General features: G+C 36.9%; 1 protein-coding gene across 1 annotated transcript in view; it reads left to right on the forward strand.

Annotated features, from left to right (window-relative positions):
* The window catches only part of LOC115218942 (calcitonin receptor-like), a 227,046-nt gene that overhangs the window by 143,604 nt on the left and 60,942 nt on the right, over positions 1 to 22,500 (forward strand). Inside the window, exons 5-7 of the mRNA XM_029788967.2 lie at positions 7,332 to 7,458; positions 19,538 to 19,691; positions 20,653 to 20,716. Coding sequence (XP_029644827.1) covers positions 7,332 to 7,458; positions 19,538 to 19,691; positions 20,653 to 20,716 — 345 coding nt within the window. The remainder of the gene's footprint in view (positions 1 to 7,331; positions 7,459 to 19,537; positions 19,692 to 20,652; positions 20,717 to 22,500) is intronic.

A 22,500-nucleotide genomic window follows, 5' to 3' on the forward strand; every position in this document is an offset into this window, starting at 1 on the left:
TTGTTCTTTCACCACCGTTTAACGGTGAATAGATACAATGTCTTAGATACGTACATGCAAATATAAACCTACCTATACATATGTAAAGGCACACACAATCTTAACTGGCTTATAAACCTTTTCCACACTGCAATTGTTTTTGTTTCAGCACACGATCTCAGATCAAGTCACTTGCTATGCAAGTATATCTCCGTAATAAATAGATAGATAGATAAATAGATAGATATAGATTGTAAAATATATATAATCGGAGAAATAGCGTGTGTGTGTGTACACTATTTCTCCGATTTTCAGCTAAGTGCCTTGCCTGGAGATCGGAAATTGGAAACTTGTAGTTGAAATTTGGGAAATTTCACTTTCTATCTTCCTTTTCTTTTTTAACTGAATAGTTTCTGTTTTAGATTGCAAACGCAAACATTTACGTAATGAAATAATGTGTGTGGTGTGTGTGTGTGTGTGTGTGTGTGTGTGTGTGTGGTGTGTGTGTGTGTGTGTGTGTTACATTAGATTTATTGTTACATTATATTTATGTGTGAATGTTAGATTAGATTTATTCAGGACTAACAGAACTTGCTCGAAGATGCTTTCTGATTGCATTGGGGGGGGGGGGAGGACATTTTTCATATCATAATTGTCGTTATTTTACAAGTCTCAATCTGTGTTTTCATTTTAAAGTTAAAATTTCTTATGTAAAGTTATACCACAAAGCGTATGTTATTTGCATATCACATTTCTGTAGATTTCCGTAGTGGCAAGTGTGGTCTTTGTGTGGTCTTTGTTTCAGCACACGATCTCAGATCAAGTCACTTGCTTTGCAAGTACATCACCTTAATATATATATATATATTACAGAAATGTACTTGCTTAGCAAGTGACCTGATTTGAGATCGTGTGCTGGAACGAAAACAATTGCAGCGTGGAAGGTGTTTATATATACTTATGTAGTGTCTTGTTTTACTTAGCAAGCAACGAATTAAACATTTATTTGGAAATGAAATTTTTTATGCAGATATATTGAAATATTGTGAGTTTTCAAATTGTACTCTTTTGACTATAGAACTTTACATTCAAAATTTCTCCATCGGAATCTAACATTGAAATCAAAACACAGTCAAGAGTTGTAATGTTGATAAATTCTTCTCAGTACAGCGAGAAAATATTTTCACGTGAAGTCAATAAGAGTGCACGATAAAACTAACATATTAACTAATTGGCCTAAAATGAAAGCGAAAGCTATAAAATCATAAAATGTATTGAAGAATATAGAGGAAAATGACAACGAAAAATCAACTAGATACGCACATATACACATACAAGCGCTCAATCTCTTCCTCTCTCTCTCATTCTTTATCTCTCTCTCGCTCACACACACACACACACACACACACACATACACAACACTCCACAAGCTTCACTAATTATACGGCCATTGACACGAACATCAAGAACTTAATAAAACGTATTCTAAAATACAGACATTACTTTAAATGAATACATCACAACCCCGCATAACAACCATGTTCATATTAAAAATTATAAAAACACAACAAACTTAAAACAAACTGAAAAAATCCTGAAGGAATGGGTGGTTTCTGTTGGACAGTAAGCAATGCATGTAAAGATGCCCACAAGTAACCAGGACAGAACATCTGTCTTTCCACAGAACGTCTGTCTCTCTAACAAACACAGCCTTTCTCAGTATAAGCAGTATAAATGCACGCGGCCTGGGGTTGCCTTGGAAACAGGGCCACCGACTCAATGACCTTAAGTCACTAAGTTTAGATGTAGTGACTATCAGTGAAACCAGACTTTCCGATCGACGAGCTTTCATGCTCATTTCTGATGGATACTTATCACCATTTACTTATTTCTATGTCAACTGGGGATGGTGGGGGTAGAATTGCGGTGTTTGTTCTGAAAAGGTCTGGATCTCAAGATAAGGACTATTTTCCTGAACCCAGAAGGTAAGTATGTGGTCCTGGATGTGAGCTGTAGCAACGGAGGTGCCTTCAGACTAGTGGCTGTTTATGCTCCGAGAAGGGTAGAGCAACCAGATTTCTTTAGATCTCTAAATAGGCCTACTCTATGCATGCACCTGTAGATTGAAGGAGGACGATGTGAAAGGGCACTTGCCCTAGCGGTGGGAGCGACCGTGGCTTTGTGGAGTCTTCACGTGTAGCTCTAGGAAGTCTCCTTCTTTTGGGATTTATTCGTTCTCATAATTTTATACTTTTTACAAGCTTTTTTTGTAACCCAGCATTGTGTTTTCTTGTATCGTCCCCGATGGTTTTTGTGAACCATTATTATTATTATTATTATTATTATTATTATTATTATTATTATTATTATTATTATTATTATCATTATTATTATTATTATTAATTATTATTATTCCTTCATCTGATCTCTTCATGTATAGGCGATCAGTGTCTGCACATAGATGAGAGGTTTCATGCATCGTTAGGAGCTCTCTTGCCTTCCTGTCCATCTCCTTTAGCTCCTCACTTCAGAATTCCAGCGCCATACCGAACTACTGCGACTGCGCGCGCATTTATTGCCGAACTTGTGTTTCTGGCATTCAGCTTTAAAGCCAATATTTTTCTCACTCGTCGCAAGTACTCCCTTTTTGTCTTTTCCTCTTGTGGTGTTTGATTCCATCTGCCGCAAGTATTTCCAGGTATTCATAGCTGGACTGAGGTTGGATTGCCTTCGTCATTTCAGACTCGGCAAACGTATGACTTCTGTCTTGGCAAGCTTTCCCCGTCTCATCACCATGAGTCCAAACTTCATCTTACTATCATAAGAGAAAACCCACACAGATTTGACTAGGCTATCCAGTTCTGGTTGTCCATGAATATCAAGTGGTTTAGTTTTCCCTTACCTCTTCCTAGATCGTACCTCAACTTTGTTTTCTGAAGTATTTCACTCAAGAGGATCATTCCCACCTTGAATATCAGTAGGGACACACTGTGTCCCTTCTCCTAGTACTTGCTTCCCTGCTGTCAATTCCGGTCTCCAGCATTTTATGCTATTCCATATTTGGCTTCTCATATTTACTCCTATTCCATACATTTCCATTGTTCTTATTATCCAGGAGTGTGGTATCTTATTGTATGCTTTGCGATAGTCAACCCATGCCTTGCTCAGGTTTTTATGTCTTCTCTTCCAGTTCCTGATAATTAGATTATCAATTAAAAGCTGATCCTTCGTTCCCCGGCTCTTTTTTTCAGCACTCTTTCTGTTCAATGAGTAGCAGCTCACTTTTTTCCAAGTATTTGTACAGTTCACCGGCCAAAGCAGCTAATTTCCATACTAGCGGAAGGCACATTATTGGTCTAAAGTTGGATGTAACATTTTCCTTTTCAGGATCCTTGGCATATAACAATGTCTTTCCCTTTGTCATCCAACTGGGCACTGCGCCTTTTATTATTATTATATTATTATTATTATTATTATTATTATTATTATTATTATATTATTATTATTATTATTATTATTATTATTATTATTATATTATTATTATTATTATATTATTATTATTATTATTATTATTATTATTGCCTTTGCACAGCTTCTAACGCTGGAGATGTACTACGGTGCCAGCTGTTCACTACCAGTGAACTAAGGTAACGCCCCTTATTTTTCAAGCACCATCCGGAGTATTTGAGCGGTTCCAAGCAGTGCTGCTTTCTGGAAGTGCTCCACCCTTATTGCAGCCCCTATTTGTTCCATGTACTTCTCAAGATTTTTACTCACTGTTTCCAGGGCTCCGACAATTATTGCTACTACTACCACCTTTTTCATCGACCACAACTGCTTAACCTCCCAAGCTAACCTGTCATATATATCAACTTTTCTTTCTTTCTTATCGCATACCTTGTTGTCAGCTGGGCATGCTATATCTATGATCCAGCATAGTTTGCTTTCTTTCTCAATTAACACTATGACTGGCTTCCTATTCTTTATCTCATGGTCGCACTAAATCATAAAATCCCATATGTTTATGTTCGTACCACTTTTTTGCTCTGTCAAGTCCATACTTGTTGCAAAGTGTCCAATGGACAATCCTTGCTATATTGTCATTACGTCTCTTATATTCTTTTCCAGCTAGTGGCGTACATTGGCTGGTAATATGCCATACGTTTCACCATCTTGTCCACAAATTTTGCACTTATCACTTTCTGGTGTGTTGTCTATTCTGTATTTGATATAATTCGCTCTTAATGCTTGCTCTTGGGCAGCACAGATTAGACTCATTATTATTATTATTATTATTATTATTATTATTATTATTATTATTATTATTATTATTATTATTGTTGTTGTTGTTGTTGTTGTTCTTCTTCTTCTTCTTCTTCTTCTTCTTCTTCTTTTCTTCTTCTTCTTCTTCTTCTTCTTCTTCTCCTTCTTCTTCTTCTCCTTCTTCTTTTTCTTATCACTATTTTGATTTTTCCAGTTTCAGCTAATGAGCTGTGGCCATGCTATTATTATTATTATTATTATTATTATATTATTATTATTATTATATTATTATAAAATACCTTAGGATGAGATCTGTACAATTTGCTTTTTTCTTATTTCTCAATATCTGCTAATCCTGAATATTTGTATTTTATTATTAGTATTATTTTTCATACCTGGATGATTGTTGTACCGCTCGCAGGTTTATCTGTTTATTTGTGTCTCCGGCGCTTCCTTGGCAGTGAGTATATATGGTCGCCTTTAGTTAGACAGGATTTTCTCCAGATCCTCTTATTGACCCATCTACAGTCTTTGATCAAACTTAGGCTGAGAAAGTGCGCTTGGCACCTGGCGTATCATCCAGTGAATCAAAGCGATCGGTGAAAGTTCCACACTGGAGTTCTAGAAAGGATTAGTCGCGGGCAAGTGCGACAACTTTCTAGGAGAAACCTGTGGATGCCAGGAGAGATCAATTAGCTGGTCTTTTCCGGAGGACTTTCGGACTGTAACCAATGGATAATCTCCAGAAATCCTTGGCCTGGCGATGCTACCGGGGGCTTTGCCGGTTCGAGACAAGCTCTACAATTACGGAAGTGCTGTCAGACACACCTGTCCAAGGTATGCACAAAGCGATGAAACCGTTCTGCATGCCCTCGTCCAGTGTCCTGTCGTTGCTGACTTATAGATCTTTGTCGAACGGCTGTTGACAAATGTTTGACTGATCTGGTTATCAGCTAAGTCCATCGTGAGGATCGCTCCGTCACCTTCTTTAGGCCGGAAAAGCAAGTTTTTGTCTGTCTAGTGGTTATACAGAACGAGGTAGTGTTGTGGACGAGGTTGAAACGAATGAAGATACTTTCCTCTTCGGCCAAGCCTTCATCGACGTTTCATGTTGCACTTGAAAAGAGAAGTGAGGATGGAAACAGAAGTGCTTCCCCCACCCCCAGTACTTTTGTTAAAAGGTGGGTCAATGTGGCGAGGATGGTCTGTGTTAAGAGGTTTATCTGAACATACACTTGTAGGCCAAAGGGGGCGAGGAGTAGAGAGGTGCCTTCCTGAGATGCCTTTGGCAGTCGGGATGACGTGACCAGGATGTGTGGGGTTCCTTTGATGGCCCTGAGTGAAAATCCTCCTTTTTGAGGAATTGTTTAAATTTTGATGCTAATTGTTATTGCTTTTATACACGTTTTTGTGCAAAGCTCTACTTGTCCTGTGTTTTGTATTTGTCCCTTTCTGTTTGTGTTCGGCCCTTGGACCAACAAAGAAAAGATAATTGTCATTAGTAGTAGTAGTATTGTTTTACTTCTTAGAGCGCTCGGTCTTGTTTGCTCTGGTAGATTCTATAGAACGGGCAGCAGCCTGATGTCAGAGGTTTCACAGGGTCTCTTTCCGCACATTATAAGCTTTGATACTTGGTTGTTGTTGTTGGTTGTTATTATTATTATTATTATTATTATTATTATTATTATTATTATTATTATTATTATTATTATCATTATTATTATTTACTTATGTGTTTGTATGAAACTGTTGATATATATGTATGTATGCATGTATGTATAAATATATATACATATATATACTCTTTACTCTTTTACTTGTTTCAGTCATTTGACTGCGGCCATGCTGGAGCACCACCTTTTAGTACTTATTCTATCGGTCTCTTTTTGCCGAACCGCTAAGTGACGGGGACCTAAACACACCAGCATCGGTTGTCAAGCAATGCTAGGGGGACAAACACAGACACACAAACACACGCATACATATATATATACATATATACGACAGGCTTCTTTCAGTTTCCGTCTACCAAATCCACTCACAAGGCATTGGTCGGCCCGGGGCTATAGCAGAAGACACTTGCCCAAGATGCCACGCAGTGGGACTGAACCCGCAACCGTGTGGTTGGTTAGCAAGCTACTTACCACACAGCCACTCCTGCATATACATATATATATATATACACACATACATACATACATACATACATACATATATATATATGTACATACATACATATATACATACATACATACATATATATATATATATATATAATATATACTATATATATATATACATATATATATATATTATATATATATATATATATATATATATATATATATATATATATAACTTACAAAATAGGGCAAAAGAAAAATTCTAATGCCAAATATGCCGAAAAAAAAGACAAAATTGTCAATAACCATTATAAATTATAATGATATTGACAATTTTGTCTTTTTTTTCGGCATATTTGGCATTATTTTTCTTTCGCCCTATTTTGTAAGTTATTTATAAATTTAACCTTTAAAGGTATTTTTTGATATGCTGGCCATTAATAATATTTTTTTTTCGAAAAATTTTTATCCTACATTAGTTGTAAATTTAATAGTGTTCACTTCCGGATTCTCTCACTCTGTGAAAGTTTCTAGTTCGAATCACACGTGTCTCGAGATGTGCCGAAGATTTTCTATTTTGGATATATTTGGGGTACTTAGGTCTGCTCAGGTCTTAGTGCTTGCTTTTTCCATGGGTATGAGTAAGTATTTCATTTATGTCGTACGTATTTATCGCTGAGGAGGGGAAAATTCTTATGAATTAACCCCGAAATTGGGACCAATACGGTAATAACGGATTTTTTAGAAATTTCTATCGGCTTGTTTCGAGAGGCATAAATTATAATGGTTATTGACAATTTTGTCTTTTTTTCCGGCATATTTGGCATTAGAATTTTTCTTTTGCCCTATTTTGTAAGTTATTTATAAATTTAACCTTTAAAGGTATTTTTTGATATGCTGGCCATTGATAATATTTTTTTTTTTCGAAAATAATTTTATCCTACATATATATATTTCCTTTTCTAGTCAATTGAACTGTGCTCGAGTGACCATCCATAAACACCTTTTCTTAACATACATCTTAAGTGGAAGTGTTTGGATCATTGAATTTGGTGCCATAGTTTCAAACGGTCCAGTTTTGTTTGAGAATTCGGTAAGTTTGCTACTTTAACCTTCTTCATTGTTAAACTACTAACTACCAATTTCTACGGACACGCATTTAATTTTTCTAGAATCTATTTATATTACCAGTATCAGTTTTTAAAAGTGAAATTTGAAGAATGGCAGTGAAACAGGTATCAGTCAAATTTCATCAAAGAAACATAAATGAACATAAACTTGAGGAATGAATTGTATTACTGCCGATAATCCGAGCAACATTTAATCCTTTATATTGCATTTTCCGGCATACAAGTCGACGTCGTATTTCCCGTAAACATGTAGTGTAAACGTTTGAATATACTCATTATATTTTCAAATCCTGTTGCATTTCACTTGGAATTCTTGGCCCTCCGGAGTTGTATTAATGTATAAGTCGACCTCCCTTCTTCTACTATAACCTCGGGCCAACCAAAGCCTTGTGAGTGGATTTGGTAGACGGAAACTAATAAAACCCCGCCATATACACATATATATGTATGTATATATATATTATATATATATATATATATATATATATATATATATATAGAGAGAGAGAGAGAGAGAGAGAGAGATAGATAGATAGATATAGATAGATAGATAGATAGACAGACAGACAGACAGGACAGACAGACAGACAGACAGACAGACAGACAGATAGATAGATAGATAGATAGATAGATAGATAGATAGATAGATAGATAGATAGATATAGATATAGATACAGATATTTATTTATGTGTGTGTGTCTGTGTGTCTGTGTTTGTCTCCCACCACCACCACCACCACCACCATCGCTTGACAGTCGATATCGGTGTGCTTACATCGTCGTAACTTAGCGGTTCGGCAAAGGGGAACAATAGAATAAGTACTAGGCAGACAAAGAATAAATCCTGTGGTCGATTTCCTCGACTAAAAAAAACCCCTTTAAGACGCCCGTTGTCAAATGACTGTAACCAGTAAAAGAATAAAAGAATGTATCCCGGAAAATACGGAAGCAACGTTATCATGAAGTGAATGCTTCATAAGTGCATAAGGGTATGCATTACTTTTGTAGTTACGGACAAAATGCTTAGCGCTATTTCTTCCGGCTTTATATCCTGAGTTCAAATTCGACCGAGGTCGACTTGGTTTTTCATCCTTCGGGGTCGATAAAATGAGTACCAGTTGAATTCTAAGATTGATGTAATCGACTGGCCTCATCTGTCTTTTTCTTCCTACCAAAAAAAAATTAAAATACTCAGGTATCGTGCTTATCGTAGAAGGAATTATTTCATGGTTATTAAGGCGGCGAGCTAGCAGAAATACTTTGTAGTATTTATTCCCACCGAGGTCAATTTTGCTTTTTATCCTCCATTTTGTCGATAAAATAAAGTACTAATTTGGTGCTGGGGTCGATGGTATCAACTAAAACTTTCACCTTAAAAATTATGACCTTGTGTCCATATTAGAAACCATTATTTTCTTGATTACTGAATATTTAGAAAATTAAAATTAAAATATTGTTCATAAATATAACAACAAAAAATGATTGTATATAATCTTAAATGTCAACAAAAATAGATCTCGACGTTTATTGCAGGCAAAATAATGCAATAATAATCACACAGCACGTGGTTTGAGGATATAGGTCAAAATAGGACAAAATTCAGACAATAAATTTTACGTCTTAATTAATAACAATCGAAACAAATTTTCAACGAAAATATACATCGATAAGTAAGTTAGATAATTCATGTTGTAGAAACAAGTTATGGAAAATGTACACCGCTGGTTTCACGTTTTCCTGTCAAAGGAATAATGTATATTGTAGAGTTAAATAGATAAAAGGTTCTATTACATTTAAACTGTTGGAAATTATTTTGCCAAGTCTAAAACACAATAAGATGGCAGCCACTGACAAAACGCGATAGAGAAGGAGAGGGGAGGAATGGAGTAAGAAAAAGAGATTAAGATCGGTTAATCATAAAGAGAAAGAGGGAGTTATCGAGTGAATGAGCCAAGAAGAGGGCCAGTGAATCTAAAATTTTCTCTTGCTTAATATAATCAAATCAGTTCAATAGACTAGGGGTCTCTGATTGACTAAAACTTTTGATTGGGTATGATGTATGATTTGACTAAAATATACGTGAAACTAAAACGATGAAGTGTTTTGTTGAACTAACCAAAAATGGCTCGCAGACTACAGATTTATTCGCTAAAATTTCTTGGCTAAAATAACTCATGATAACAGTAAAACTAAAATACCATCTGCGTGTGATCACTTACAAATCGTTAACATATGACAGTTTTTGTATGATGAGATTGTACTTCTTCTGACAACCATAAACAAGAATGAAACATCTGGAGTCAACTCTCGTGCTTGCCGACGAAAATGGAACATATCTAACAAAGTAATGTATATTGCTGACGTCATAAGAATTTATAAACTTCGAGAAATCATGAAATGATTTCTTTTTTAGATCGGTGGATCTCGAAGCCGATAAAGCTATAAACAATAATGTGAAATATTAGGTTTAGCCCTTTAGCATTCAGATTACTTAGTCAAATGTAATGCTTATTTATTCACAATGTTTTGAATTAACCATGCTTGTAGCTTTGAGATTTAAATGATGTGATTATTTATTTTTAGAATAATATTGTAGGGTAAGTGTGAGAGGCTGGATCTGGTCAGTTTGAAGATAAAACAGGAAGATTATTTTGGCCTAACATAGCTGGTTTAAATATTAAAAGGTTAAAAAAACCATTGCATAAAAAGTTGAAGGCTGGCCATGGGAATCGACTCATATGTGCTCAGGGTTATATTATGGTTACATATAATGACATATTTAGTGTCGCCGTGGATTTAAGGACTGTATTACGATGCATTGATGCTCTAATTATGAATGAATAAACCAATACCCCCAACTACGTCATAATACGTGTCGTCCATTTTGTGTTTTAAACGTCATTGTACAGTTTAAGAAAGATTTTACTGTTGTCTCTAGCTGGCCAAGAGACCATGTAAAAGTTTCGTCTTTGTTTTTGTTGATTTCCATGACAACAGACAGTTCCGACGATATTTTGGCAAAGGACATCGATAGCTAAAATAACATAACATAAAATTACAAAATTGCTTGTAACTTCTTTATTATTAATTTGTAGAAAAAAAAACACTTGCGATTGTCGCCATTATTATACAAAATTATATCAGAATTTCATTTGTTTTAATAACCTAATGAAACCAGGTGCATAAAAATATAAACGAATTAATTTTTTTTTTTCATATATAAGCGCCGAAATGTATGCGTAAATACAAATAAGATAATAATTTAAACAGCTTTCCCGTCTCCGCTTACTGAGAGCTTCTTACTTGCATCAGACGATCAGGATGAACCTGGAGCTAAACAATAACAGCCCTAGGAAAGCCTCTACGTCACTGGTTCTCAACCGGGGTCCAAGTGACCCTTGAATGGAGGGGTTTATATTAAATTTTGTTATCAAAATTTACGTGCGATAAACTACTATACACAAAATATATTTTTTTAATCTTTATAGGCGCGGGTGTGGCTGTGAGATAGGAGGCTTGCCTCCCAACCACATGGTTCCGGATTCAGTCCCACTGCATGGAACTTTGGGCAAGTGTCCTGTACTATAACCTCGGGCCGACCAAAGCCTTGTCAGTGGATTTGGTAGACGGGAACTGAAAGAAGTTTATCGTATAAAAATGTGTGTGTGTGTGTGTGTGTGTGTGTGTGTGTCTTTGCTTCTGTATTTGTCTCCCCGTCACCGCTTGACAACGGTGTTGGTGTGTTTACGTCCCCTTCAAGGTGGTACTCCAGCATGACCGCAACAAGATGACTGAAACAAGTAAAATAAAGAATAAAAGACAACAATTCCTAATAATATTTAATTATAAAAATATGATATGATTTTTTAAACATCAAATAGCTAGAGGAGTCCATCCGAATAACATAGGAACCTTGGAGTTCAGAGGTTAAAAATGGTTGAGAAACACTCTTCATTACTTCATTAGTTTAAGTGCTACAAGTTTATTGCTACAGTATTATCTTTACTGCCCACAAGGGGCTACACACAGGGGAGACAAACAAGGGCAGACAAACGGATTAAGTCGATTATATCGACCCCAGTGCGTAACTGGTACTTATTTAATCGACCCCGAAAGGATGAAAGGCAAAGTCGACCTCGGCGGAATTTGAACTCAGAACGTAACGGCAGACGAAATACCTATTTCTTACTACCTACAAGGGGCTAAACACAGAGGGGACAAACAAAGACAGACAAACGGATTAAGTCGATTATATCGACCCCAGTGCGTAACTGGTACTTATTTAATCGACCCCGAAAGGATGAAGGGCAAAGTCGACCTCGGCGGAATTTGAACTCAGAATGTAGCGGCAGACGAAATACCGCTAAGCATTTCACCCGGCGCGCTAACGTTTCTGCCAGCTCGCCGCCTTGTTTATTGCTACTGTAATGTGCAAGGTACCAGTAAACTCGCCTGGCGATTGCGGGAAAATTAGGTTCCTGCTGGTAAATTAGTGCAGATTATAAGCGAGTCCCGATCACCGTGTCCGGAAAGCCGATATTGTACCTGCAACAACAGAGGCATTATTATTAGATTAAAGACAAATATGATATGGGCGGTCAGTTTTGACCCTTATCGATGTTGACTTAGAGCGTAAAGAACTCGAACGAAAATCACAAGGCGAGATTAGAGCTTGAATAGAATGAAAATTACGCGCGATATTTGATCCAGTTTTTTTACAACTCTTGACATCAATCCCAGCGAAACCAACTCTGCTTTTCATCCATCCCGGTTTGATAAAATAAAATACTAGTCAAATACTAGGTCAACATTAGTGTAGCTCGAGTGTCTTTCCCCCCACTCGGGGCAGCTCTTGAGTTCATCGCTTTCACCCCACGAGCTCCCAAGTCTGTTCAGACATCATCAGGGTGCGATGAATAAATTGTCACTATTTTATATTTTTAGTATCGCGCATGCGCATTGTTTGTTTTTGATTTTGTTGACTACCAAAGTAGGGTCAGTTGGGCATCGTCTGTGAGGAGAACAGCACCATGACGCGATTCACTCTGCTAGAAATTTGGAAACGATATGCTCTACTGCTTGGCATTCACGCTGGAAGCTCCAATACGAACATTTCGGTGTGTTTGGCTGTCAATCTGGGGACAATGCATGTACTGAGAGTGATAAAAATCAAACATCCAGTCAGCATTATGGTGTTTGGAGTAATCACTAGTGATGGCGACGTTATGCCTCCATTCATCTTCCCACACGGCCTCAGACTCAACACGGACGCCTACTTCAAGTGCCTGGAGGAGGTAGTGCTGCTCTGGGTCAAGAGGATGGCTACTGGAAGACCTTATGTCTAGCAACAGGCCTCTGCATCATGCAACACAAGCAGGAGAACCCAGTCATGGTTGTCAGACAATTTCTGCAACCACATCACCCCTAACATCTGGTCACCTAACACCCTAGACTGCATCCCCCTTGATTATTATGCGTGGGCCGCAGTTGAGCGAGAGACCAACAAAACTCCTTGTAGCACCAAAGATGACCTGAAGGCAAGGATTATGGCAGCATTCACCAACTTAAACAAGGAGACCGTTCAGAAGAGTTGCAAGAGATTCCGAAGTTGTCTAGAGGCCGTGGTTGAAGGCAATGGCGATTTTATTGAATAAATAATTTACTCTTTAGTATTTCAAGATTTTTTAATGTAATTTTGGTAAATATATTTGTTAAAATGAGATTTCAGTGCCATTTTCATTTTTGCATAATTTAGACCAGTGCTACTTAAAGTGGTGATCCGCGGACCCGTACCGGTCCGTAAGCCATCAGCTGCCGGTGCGCGGCGAGTTTCCAGAAAAGAAAGAAATATTATAAAATGCTTATTGTATGATTTGTTTACAAAATAATTATATAATTAAAAAATATTGTCAACTTTTATTATATTCATTATATATATTGTTTCCTGTATAAATTAATATTACTAAGAAATATTACCGGTCCCTGGCACATTGGAAAAAAAAATGCCGGCACGCCACATCAGATAGTTTGAGAAGCACTGATTTAGACGACAGTTTATACACCGCACCCTGTATATAGTAGGTCGAAAAGTGCCGCCCTTGTAAAAGCATTGTTCGGGTGGTCATCCCCACCCCGCCCCGCTAGCTACGCCACTGTATGTCTATGTTATCGATTAACTTCCTCCTTCTAAAAATTTATTACTAAAGGTGATGGGTTGCAGAACTGTAAGAACATCGATAAAATACCTTGCACTCTTCCTTCCGGTTGTAAGAGTTCAAATCGTGCCGAGGCCGACTTAACCTGTCATTCTGTCGGGGTCAATAAAATAAAGTACCAGCCAAGTACTGGTGTCGGTATAATTTGACAAAATTCTCTCCCGAAATTTAAAAACCTTATGTCTATATTTGGTTTTCAAATTTTGGCACAAGGCTAGAAATTTCAGAGTGGACAATAGTCGATTACATCGATCCTAGTGCTTGACTGATACTTATTTTATCGACCCCGAAAGGATAAAAGGCAAAGTCGACCTCGGCGGAATTTGAACTCAGAACATAAAGGTAGATGAAATGCCGCTAAGCATTTTTCCTGATAAAATAAGTACAGTTAAGCACTGGAATCGATCTGATCGACTATTCTCCACCTGGAAATTCCTGGCCTTGTGCCAAAAGTTGAAAGCATTATTAGTATTGAAAAGGAATGAAATTCTTCTTCAGGCACATATTTACCAGTTGTACCACACAAACAGTGTTAATCAGGTAAATTCCTTCTCTGACATTTTCCTCCTTATCTCAGCTAATAAATTATAATTTATCATTTCTCTCGGTTCCCCCTTCTTTTTTTCTATATCCTCCCCTCGTTCTCTCTCATTTGAACCATTTACAACTACAACGATAAACGAAATACAAAATACAAGAAACGAAAGGGAAAATTCAAGGCAAAGAAAGATATTTTTGACAACATGGAAGGATTCATTAATGTAATATTTAATCACTTCTTGCAATCACGTCAACGTTTCCAGAGACGTCAGATACTTGGTTGTGTTTATGTTTGATGTTATTGTTGTCGTTTGTATTTGTTTATATATATATAAATCTTTATTTCAATGTTAACTCCTCAGCTCAAATGCTCGTTTATATCCAGACGCTTCAGACGACTCAACAACAACGAAAATAACTTCAAACCAACAAATGTCTTGAATAACAACGAAATCAAAGATGAGAAAAATATCAAAAAACCGAAAGCGAGAACAACTTCAAACCAGCACTTAGAACAACAAATAAGCAGCAAATCATTAACAACATTAATGACAACGTTAAATAGAAATAACTTTATGGTCACAAGCAGGTCGATATTTATATCTTTCTGTTGTTATCCATGAAATTACATGAGCAAATCTATAATGATAGGTCTGTGATTATAAGTGAGAATCTGCTCCTCATTAATCTGACCTCTATAATTTTCTGTTGTACATAGATTTAGTTAGCCTGTCTACATTTTGATATTGATGTTGTTATGGCGGTGCAATGGAGGGAGGGAGCATATGTGTGTGTATTGTGGGGGTAAAAGTGCTGGCTAAATATTGCCTAGTAGTATTTAATCTCGAATTCTGAGTTTAAATCAGGCTAGAATGGACTGTACCTTTCGTTCCTTGGAGAGTCGATAATAACCAGTAATGCACTTGATATTGGTTTCACATTTTGGCACAAGGCCAGTGGTTTCACAGTTTGGCACAAGGCCACCTGGTACTTATTTTATCGACCCAGAAAGGGTGAACGGCAAGTCGGCATTTGACCTCAGAACATCAAGTCGGAAGAAATGCCACTACACACTTTTTTTCCCGGTGCAGCAGCAGCCAAGGTTACCAATACAGAGTTTTTTGTTGTTGCTTTTTATTTAAAGTGACGTTTGTACTGCAGGGGACGGGATTCATACTATGAACCTATGGCAATTTATCACACAATTTTGGTCCTTGCTTATCAGTTCAAACATTTTGATGCAGACGCCACAATATCAACAAAAGCCTGTTACATTCGTTGTTGGTGAGCCTCAGGTCAGCTTTGACAAAAAAGATTCATAATCAAAAGTTATCTAGTCGTGGTCAACCCACCTTTTTACGTGCAGGGAGCACAGACCAACGTTAATCAGCGTGACCTGTTCTAAGACATGTGATTTGAGAGAAATTTCGCTTGTCATTCTGTAACTATATACAGATTATGATAAAACTCTTACTTTTAATACCATCAGAGAAGCTTAACTTCTACTTCAACGAGTTGATAAGACTGTAAAATAGATTGGACTATATGTCAATGATGATAAGAAAGAGGTTACGGTTTCCTATCAACCAAAAGAAGACATTAAATCATCAAAGAGTGCGAACTTGAAATTTGTAAATGACTGCGAATATTTAGGATCGGAGATAGAAAGAAAGCTCAAAGCGAAGAGTGGAGTAGGAACTTAATTGGTATGATCAGCAAAGAACAAAATGTCCGCAATATAAGAAACAAATTCAATCGTTTTTTAGAGTTATGGAAGACATTGACATATAGATCTAAATACCGGACAGTTACGAAAACAATTGAAAGCATATCAAATGGAATACATACCAAGTGTAAAGGAAGGCGAAGAACGTTTCTTGGGAACAGCATTTACTTAACTGCGTGTTATACGGAAACATACCATTTTTAGCAGGCATTCCACCGAGGTCAACTTTGTTTTTCATCTTTTCGGGGTCGATAAAATAAGTACCCAGTTGAGTACATATTACTAATCGTGTGCCAAATGTTGAAACCATTTGAAACCATTATTAGTAGTTATGAGTTTCTGGGACATTATTGACGAAGAAAAAATAATGTTGCACGTCAACAATTACTCATAGGAATTAGTGCATGAGAAATGAAGAGACGGACATTATTGAACGTAAGTGCATCAGTTGCTGGAAGACTCAAAGAAACAACATTGAAAGAAACAACGTCGAAGAAATGATACAAGACAAAGTAGTGTGGAGGAGACTGGTCAATGAGATTGTAACATGGCATAGCTCCCTTACCGGATTACTGCTGTGTTTATAATTGTTGGTGTTCATAAAAGTGCAGTATGTTGTTGCTACCTTTTGTCTATGTATTGAGGTGGTTTCAAATCATTGCCTTTTGCTCGCTTTGCAATGGTATTTTTATGTTGTTGTGGTTGCTTTAATTCTTGATATTGTACAGTCCGAGGTCAGTCGTGATCACGCAGACCTATAGAACAAAAGACATCATCCCATCTTTTTGTGTTTTAGACAAAATGCGTAATTAGAGCTCTTTACGTTATGAATCCGCGTCAGGTCGTAGTCAATTTTGCATTCCAAACTTCCGTGATCTGTGAAAAAGTAAAGTATTAGGTGTGTACTAGTTTATTATACTTCGCTTTCCGAAATGTGTGACCTTGTGCTAATGCTTAGACATCAGTAATATTGGTTTCAAATATTGGCTCAAGGTCAGCAATTTTAGAGGGAGGGGTAAGTCGATTACATCAACCCCAGTGCTCAACTGGATCTTATTTTGTCGACCACGAAAAGATGAAAGGTAAAGTCGACCTGGTGGAATTTGAACTCAGAACATAAAGACGAAAGAAGTGCCGCTAAGCATTTTAACCTTGCCTAACATCCTTCTAGGGTCGATAAAATATAGTACTGGTATCGACAGAATCAATAATGCTGTTATCTGTGTGCCGACTGGAACCACGGAAAATACATGCATGAAGTAATGTCTTGGATGTCAAACTCCGGAGAGCTGGCCTGGAGCGCCCATAGAATTTTAGGTGAAGGTGATATCATGGATTATGTTGTCAAATGTATCCGTCTTTATTTAAGACAGTAATCTGAGTATAATTTCGTGAGCAAACGTCCAAAGGCTCTTTCGTTCAGAAATCTTTAAGTGGTATTTCGAATCAGAGATGAAGAATTTTCTGCCTGCTGCCACTTCTACAAGTATAATATGAGATTCTTCGTTAACACTACTTCAGTACCCATCTGACACAGACTCGTAGTTGTCCAGTTATCACCTTCACCTAAAATTCTATGGGCGCTCCAGGCCAGCTCTCCGAGTTTGACATCCAACACATTACTTCACGCATGTATTTTACGTGGTTCCAGTCGGCACACAGATAACAGCATTATTGATTCTGTCGATATCAGTACTATATCTTATCGACCCTAGAAGGATGTTAGGCAAGGTTAAAATGCTTAGCGGCACTTCTTTCGTCTTTATGTTCTGAGTTCAAATTCCACCAGGTCGACTTTACCTTTCATCTTTTCGTGGTCGACAAAATAAGATCCAGTTGAGCACTGGGGTTGATGTAATCGACTTACCCCTCCCTCTAAAATTGCTGACCTTGAGCCAATATTTGAAACCAATATTACTGATGTCTAAGCATTAGCACAAGGTCACACATTTCGGAAAGCGAAGTATAATAAACTAGTACACACCTAATACTTTACTTTTTCACAGATCACGGAAGTTTGGAATGCAAAATTGACTACGACCTGACGCGGATTCATAACGTAAAGAGCTCTAATTACGCATTTTGTCTAAGGACAAAACGCCTTCAGATATTTGTTCTGACCATATATGTTCTGAGTTCAAATCCCGCCGAAGGGCTTTGACATTCATCCTTCAGAGGCCGATACAATAAAGTACCAATCACGTATTGACTTCTCTTCTTGTGCCTATATTAGAAGTAATAATTAATATGCATGTTTGTTCATCGTAACAGAATCAAGAGAGAAGTGGAGCAGGAGGCCATCAAACGACAAATTTAATGTGTGTGAGTGACAATAGGAGACATTTTGCGACCCATTTTAGTTCTAACACAACATATAATGTCGTTTAGAACATATTTTCAAAAGCAAGAATTTAAAATTTAAAGCTATATGTATATTCTTATATTCAGGTAGCAAAATCATGTTGATACCTGACAAGTGAAGTTTCTCGGTTGTGTTGAATGCTTTCCTTCTCACGTTACTCTCTGCTCGTTGTTATTATTCTGTTGAATTTGTTGTACTTATCTAGGATAGTGCAGGTTCTTAATTTATTTGGTTCCTTGATAGAGTATGTTATAGGGGTCAGATATCATTTTGCTTATATTAGAAATATATTGTTCGGTAAATAGTTATAATTAAACGAGGTTGAAAACCCTGCTTCCAGATAACCCTTACATCAGATGAATTATTCATTCACACCTCAGTAAAACAACCAGATTATCCCGTCCTATAAACGTAATGCACACATTTGATGACGTAGTCTAATATACATCTGGAAAAAAAATCAATTTTTACGGCTGCATGCCTTTGGTACGTTTGCAACACGGAAGACATGAAATTGCATATGTATATACATATGAGATAGGGAGGAAAAGAAAGGGAGAGAGGGCGCGCGTAGAGAGAGAGAGAAAGAGGGAGGTCCGAGAAGTGTATTTACACAGAACTTTTTCACCTTTTTGTGGTTTCAGAAAGGGCCGTGAAGATTTATTACTAAATCTTTGCAAGTCACTCATCCCAACAAAAGTTGAAAATAGTTTCCGTCCTATTATTATAGACACTGTGAATGCGGCAAGATGGCAAAACTGTTAGCACGCAACGTAAAATGCTTAGCAGCATTTCTTCCTTCTTTATGTTCTGAGTTCAAACTCCGCCGAGGTTGACTTTGCCTTTCATTCTTTTTTGAGTGCTGGGGCCAATGTAATCGACTAGTCTCCTTCCTCAAAATTTCAGACCTTGTGCCAAAATTTGAAACCTTTATTATAGGCAATATTGGAGTTTTAGGATCAGAAGGGACAATGGAAATAAGATATCACATTTTTGATGATGCTTTTAAAGAATCAACCAATCAAAATTCATGGCCTGTGGCGAAGTAGGAGTGGAGCGTAAGTATACAACAAGTGATGCAGCTTTATCCTATATATGTGATAATTTCCTTAGAATGATACAGCGAATTTTCTTGTTCTTTATAAAAACAAATCTTTAAGTGTCAAATAAAGTGTAAAATTCAAAAAATATATTTTGCAGTTCTGGTGCCGCTTGGTTCATGTGTTAACACAGTATATGACAACGTGTAATTACTACTGGATGTTCTGTGAAGGTCTCTTCATGAATGTAGTAATTATACAAACCTTCACAATGGAACACTATCTCTTAAAAGTCTGCTGTGTATTAGGATGGGGTAAGCTTTTTCATTTATTTCTCTTTGCTACTCTCAACAATTCTCCATCCATTCACCTAGAAATCATAAGCTTTGGTTTTGTTATGTCTGCTTGCTTGCTTGCTTGGTTGATTTAGTATCTTCTCTGGGGATACTACGAACATTGCCAAGTTTATTAAATATGTCATGTGTCAATTATCCTTAAAATGCAATGCAATACAAATGCATCCCACCGTTTCTTTCAAACACTATTACTTATAACAATACAAAACACGTTTATATATTTACAACATACGTATAGAAGCAGCGGAAATTCAGATATAGTGAAATGCCCTAATTGAATACGGATTTTGTCTGACGGCAGAATTGTTAGACTATCGGAGAAAATGCCTTAAGATATTTTTCCTGGTGATAAACGTTCATATATAAACTACATACGTATAAAAGCATTTCATCCTCTTCAGAGAGAGAACATGGGTGATTCAGATATAAGGAAAAGAAGGAAAGAAAATGATTGATCATGATAATCATGGAGTTGGGTTCTAAAGATTATAGCTTAAAGCAACGGAATTCATAACTATGGTAAAGGACATTATTAAATTCTGATCTGCCTTCTTTCGTGGTTTCCTCTGGTTAGGTTAATAGTTTAATTTGACGAAATACAGAAAGATATATGAAGTATAAACACCATTTGAAAAAATTATCCTTGTACTGAAATGTGGGAAATTTGGATGGTAAACATCAGTGAATAGATAAGGGAAATTTTTCTCGTCCTTCGGTAAAATACTGTGTTGGCTTTGAAAACTATTTCGAGAAATTAATGTTATGTATTCTTTGTGGTAACAAGAAAAGAGAAAAATATATACGATTTAAAACATATGTCGTTTAAGTTTTCTATCCAATATGTTACCTTTGCAAGTAAATGGAGATTTTATTTTGCTTATTTTATCTAATTATCTATTCATTTATTTATTTTATCTAGTTGTACCTGTTTTGCCAGCATCGATATACGCAGTAGTTCGACATTTGTACGGAGATAACTCCAGGTAAACTATTTCTTATTTGAGAATGTCAAGTTTCCCGTGACCGAAAGTTCCTGTTCAATATAACACATGCGTGTAATTGTTGATAAATAAATAAATAAATAGCAAGTAACTTTCGACGGAAAAAAATATTTTTGTAGATAATTTGGAAATGTATGAATATGGACGTGGTAATCAGAAAATGTATTAATATGAATGCTTTTTTTTTTAAATGAAATATTCATATTATGAAACCACGATAAACATGTAATAATGGCTGCGAGTAAAAACATTTGCTAGAGAAAATATATCACAAAAAATTTCACAGAAGTTAATTATCTCGAGCAGTGGCTTCTAAGTACGCCGTAAGAGGTATTTCTACTTCTACGATAGATTTCTAAAAGTCTAATATAAAGAATTAGAAAATCTATAATAATGTTTTAACATCTTAAAAACCATGTTATTCATAACTCTATTATACATAAGTAAGATTAATAAAACAAAATATTCTAATATTTTATTCTAAAATTTAAACTTTAAACATATAATAGGAGCAAGCCTGGCCTTGTGGTAGGAAGTTTGCTTCCCAGCCACATGGTTCCGGGTTCAGTCCCACCACGTGCCACCTTGAGCAAGTGTCTTCTACTATAGCCTCGGGTAATCCAAAGCCTTGGGAGTGGATTTGGTAGGCGGAAACTGAAAGAAGCCAGTCGTATGTGTGTGTGGTGGGGTGTCTTTGTATTTGTTTCTCCTACCACCACCTCTTGACAACCGCTTGTGTTTACGCGGTTAACTTAGCGGTTCGGTAAAAAAGAATAAGTAGCAGGGTTTAAAAAATTAATTCGACTAAAAATTCTTCAAGGCGGTACCCCAACATGGTCGCGGCCTAATGACTGAAACAAGTAAAAGATAGAAGATATTTCAACTTACTGTGCGAATTCTTATGAACTAGATCGAAATGCACAACCGTTGTGGAAGTGGTATCACAATCGTTGGTTGTGGGATCGGTCGGTTGATATTTGTAGATGACATGATTCATCAGAAGGTGATTTCCAACATATATTGAATAGGTCCGCTGCTGAGTGCTGCATTGTAGGGATGAGAATTAGTGTTGCGAAAATTGAGATATTGGTCCTCTCAAAAAAGTCTTCTCATCCACTCTGCATATTAGCGAGATTTCACGGACACAAAGAAGTTTAAGTATTTCTGAGCCGCACTCACTAGCAGTGGAAAGCCGAAGGCTGAATTGGATGCTAGAATTTCAGGTGTTGGTACAGTAATACATCAGTTCCAGCTCCAGCATTCAATCCTCAGAAAGGGAGAAGTTACTAAGAAAGCCAAACTCACTATCTTCATTTCAGTTGGACAATAACTGAAAAAGCACGATTGTGAATACAAGCGGCCAAAATGGGGTTCCTCCGAAGGATCTCCAGAATATTGTTGCTTGACAGGGTATGTATATCGGTGATGAGGGAGTCTCTCCAAGTCGAGTTGCTACTTCTACGCATTGAGAGATCACAGCTCTGGTGCTACGGACAGGTGAATAGAATGTTGCAGGAAAGAGTCACAAGACAGATTCTTTAAGGTGAGCCAACCGGCAAGAGACCTAGGGGAAGACCAAGAACGAGATGGTTAGATAATAGCCATCGTCTCTATTGATCACTCTTAGAAATCCAGCCGGAAAGTCTAATGGTAGTCTCATAGGACCCTATAGAGGAGTTGCTTGAAGACTCTACTTCACGACCCTCCCAGAAATAGTAGAGAGAGAAACTGGCGGATTGACGGACGGACGGACGGATGGATGGATG

This window comes from Octopus sinensis, linkage group LG1 (genome assembly GCF_006345805.1).
Source record: "Octopus sinensis linkage group LG1, ASM634580v1, whole genome shotgun sequence".
Classification (NCBI taxonomy): Eukaryota; Metazoa; Mollusca; class Cephalopoda; order Octopoda; family Octopodidae; genus Octopus; species Octopus sinensis.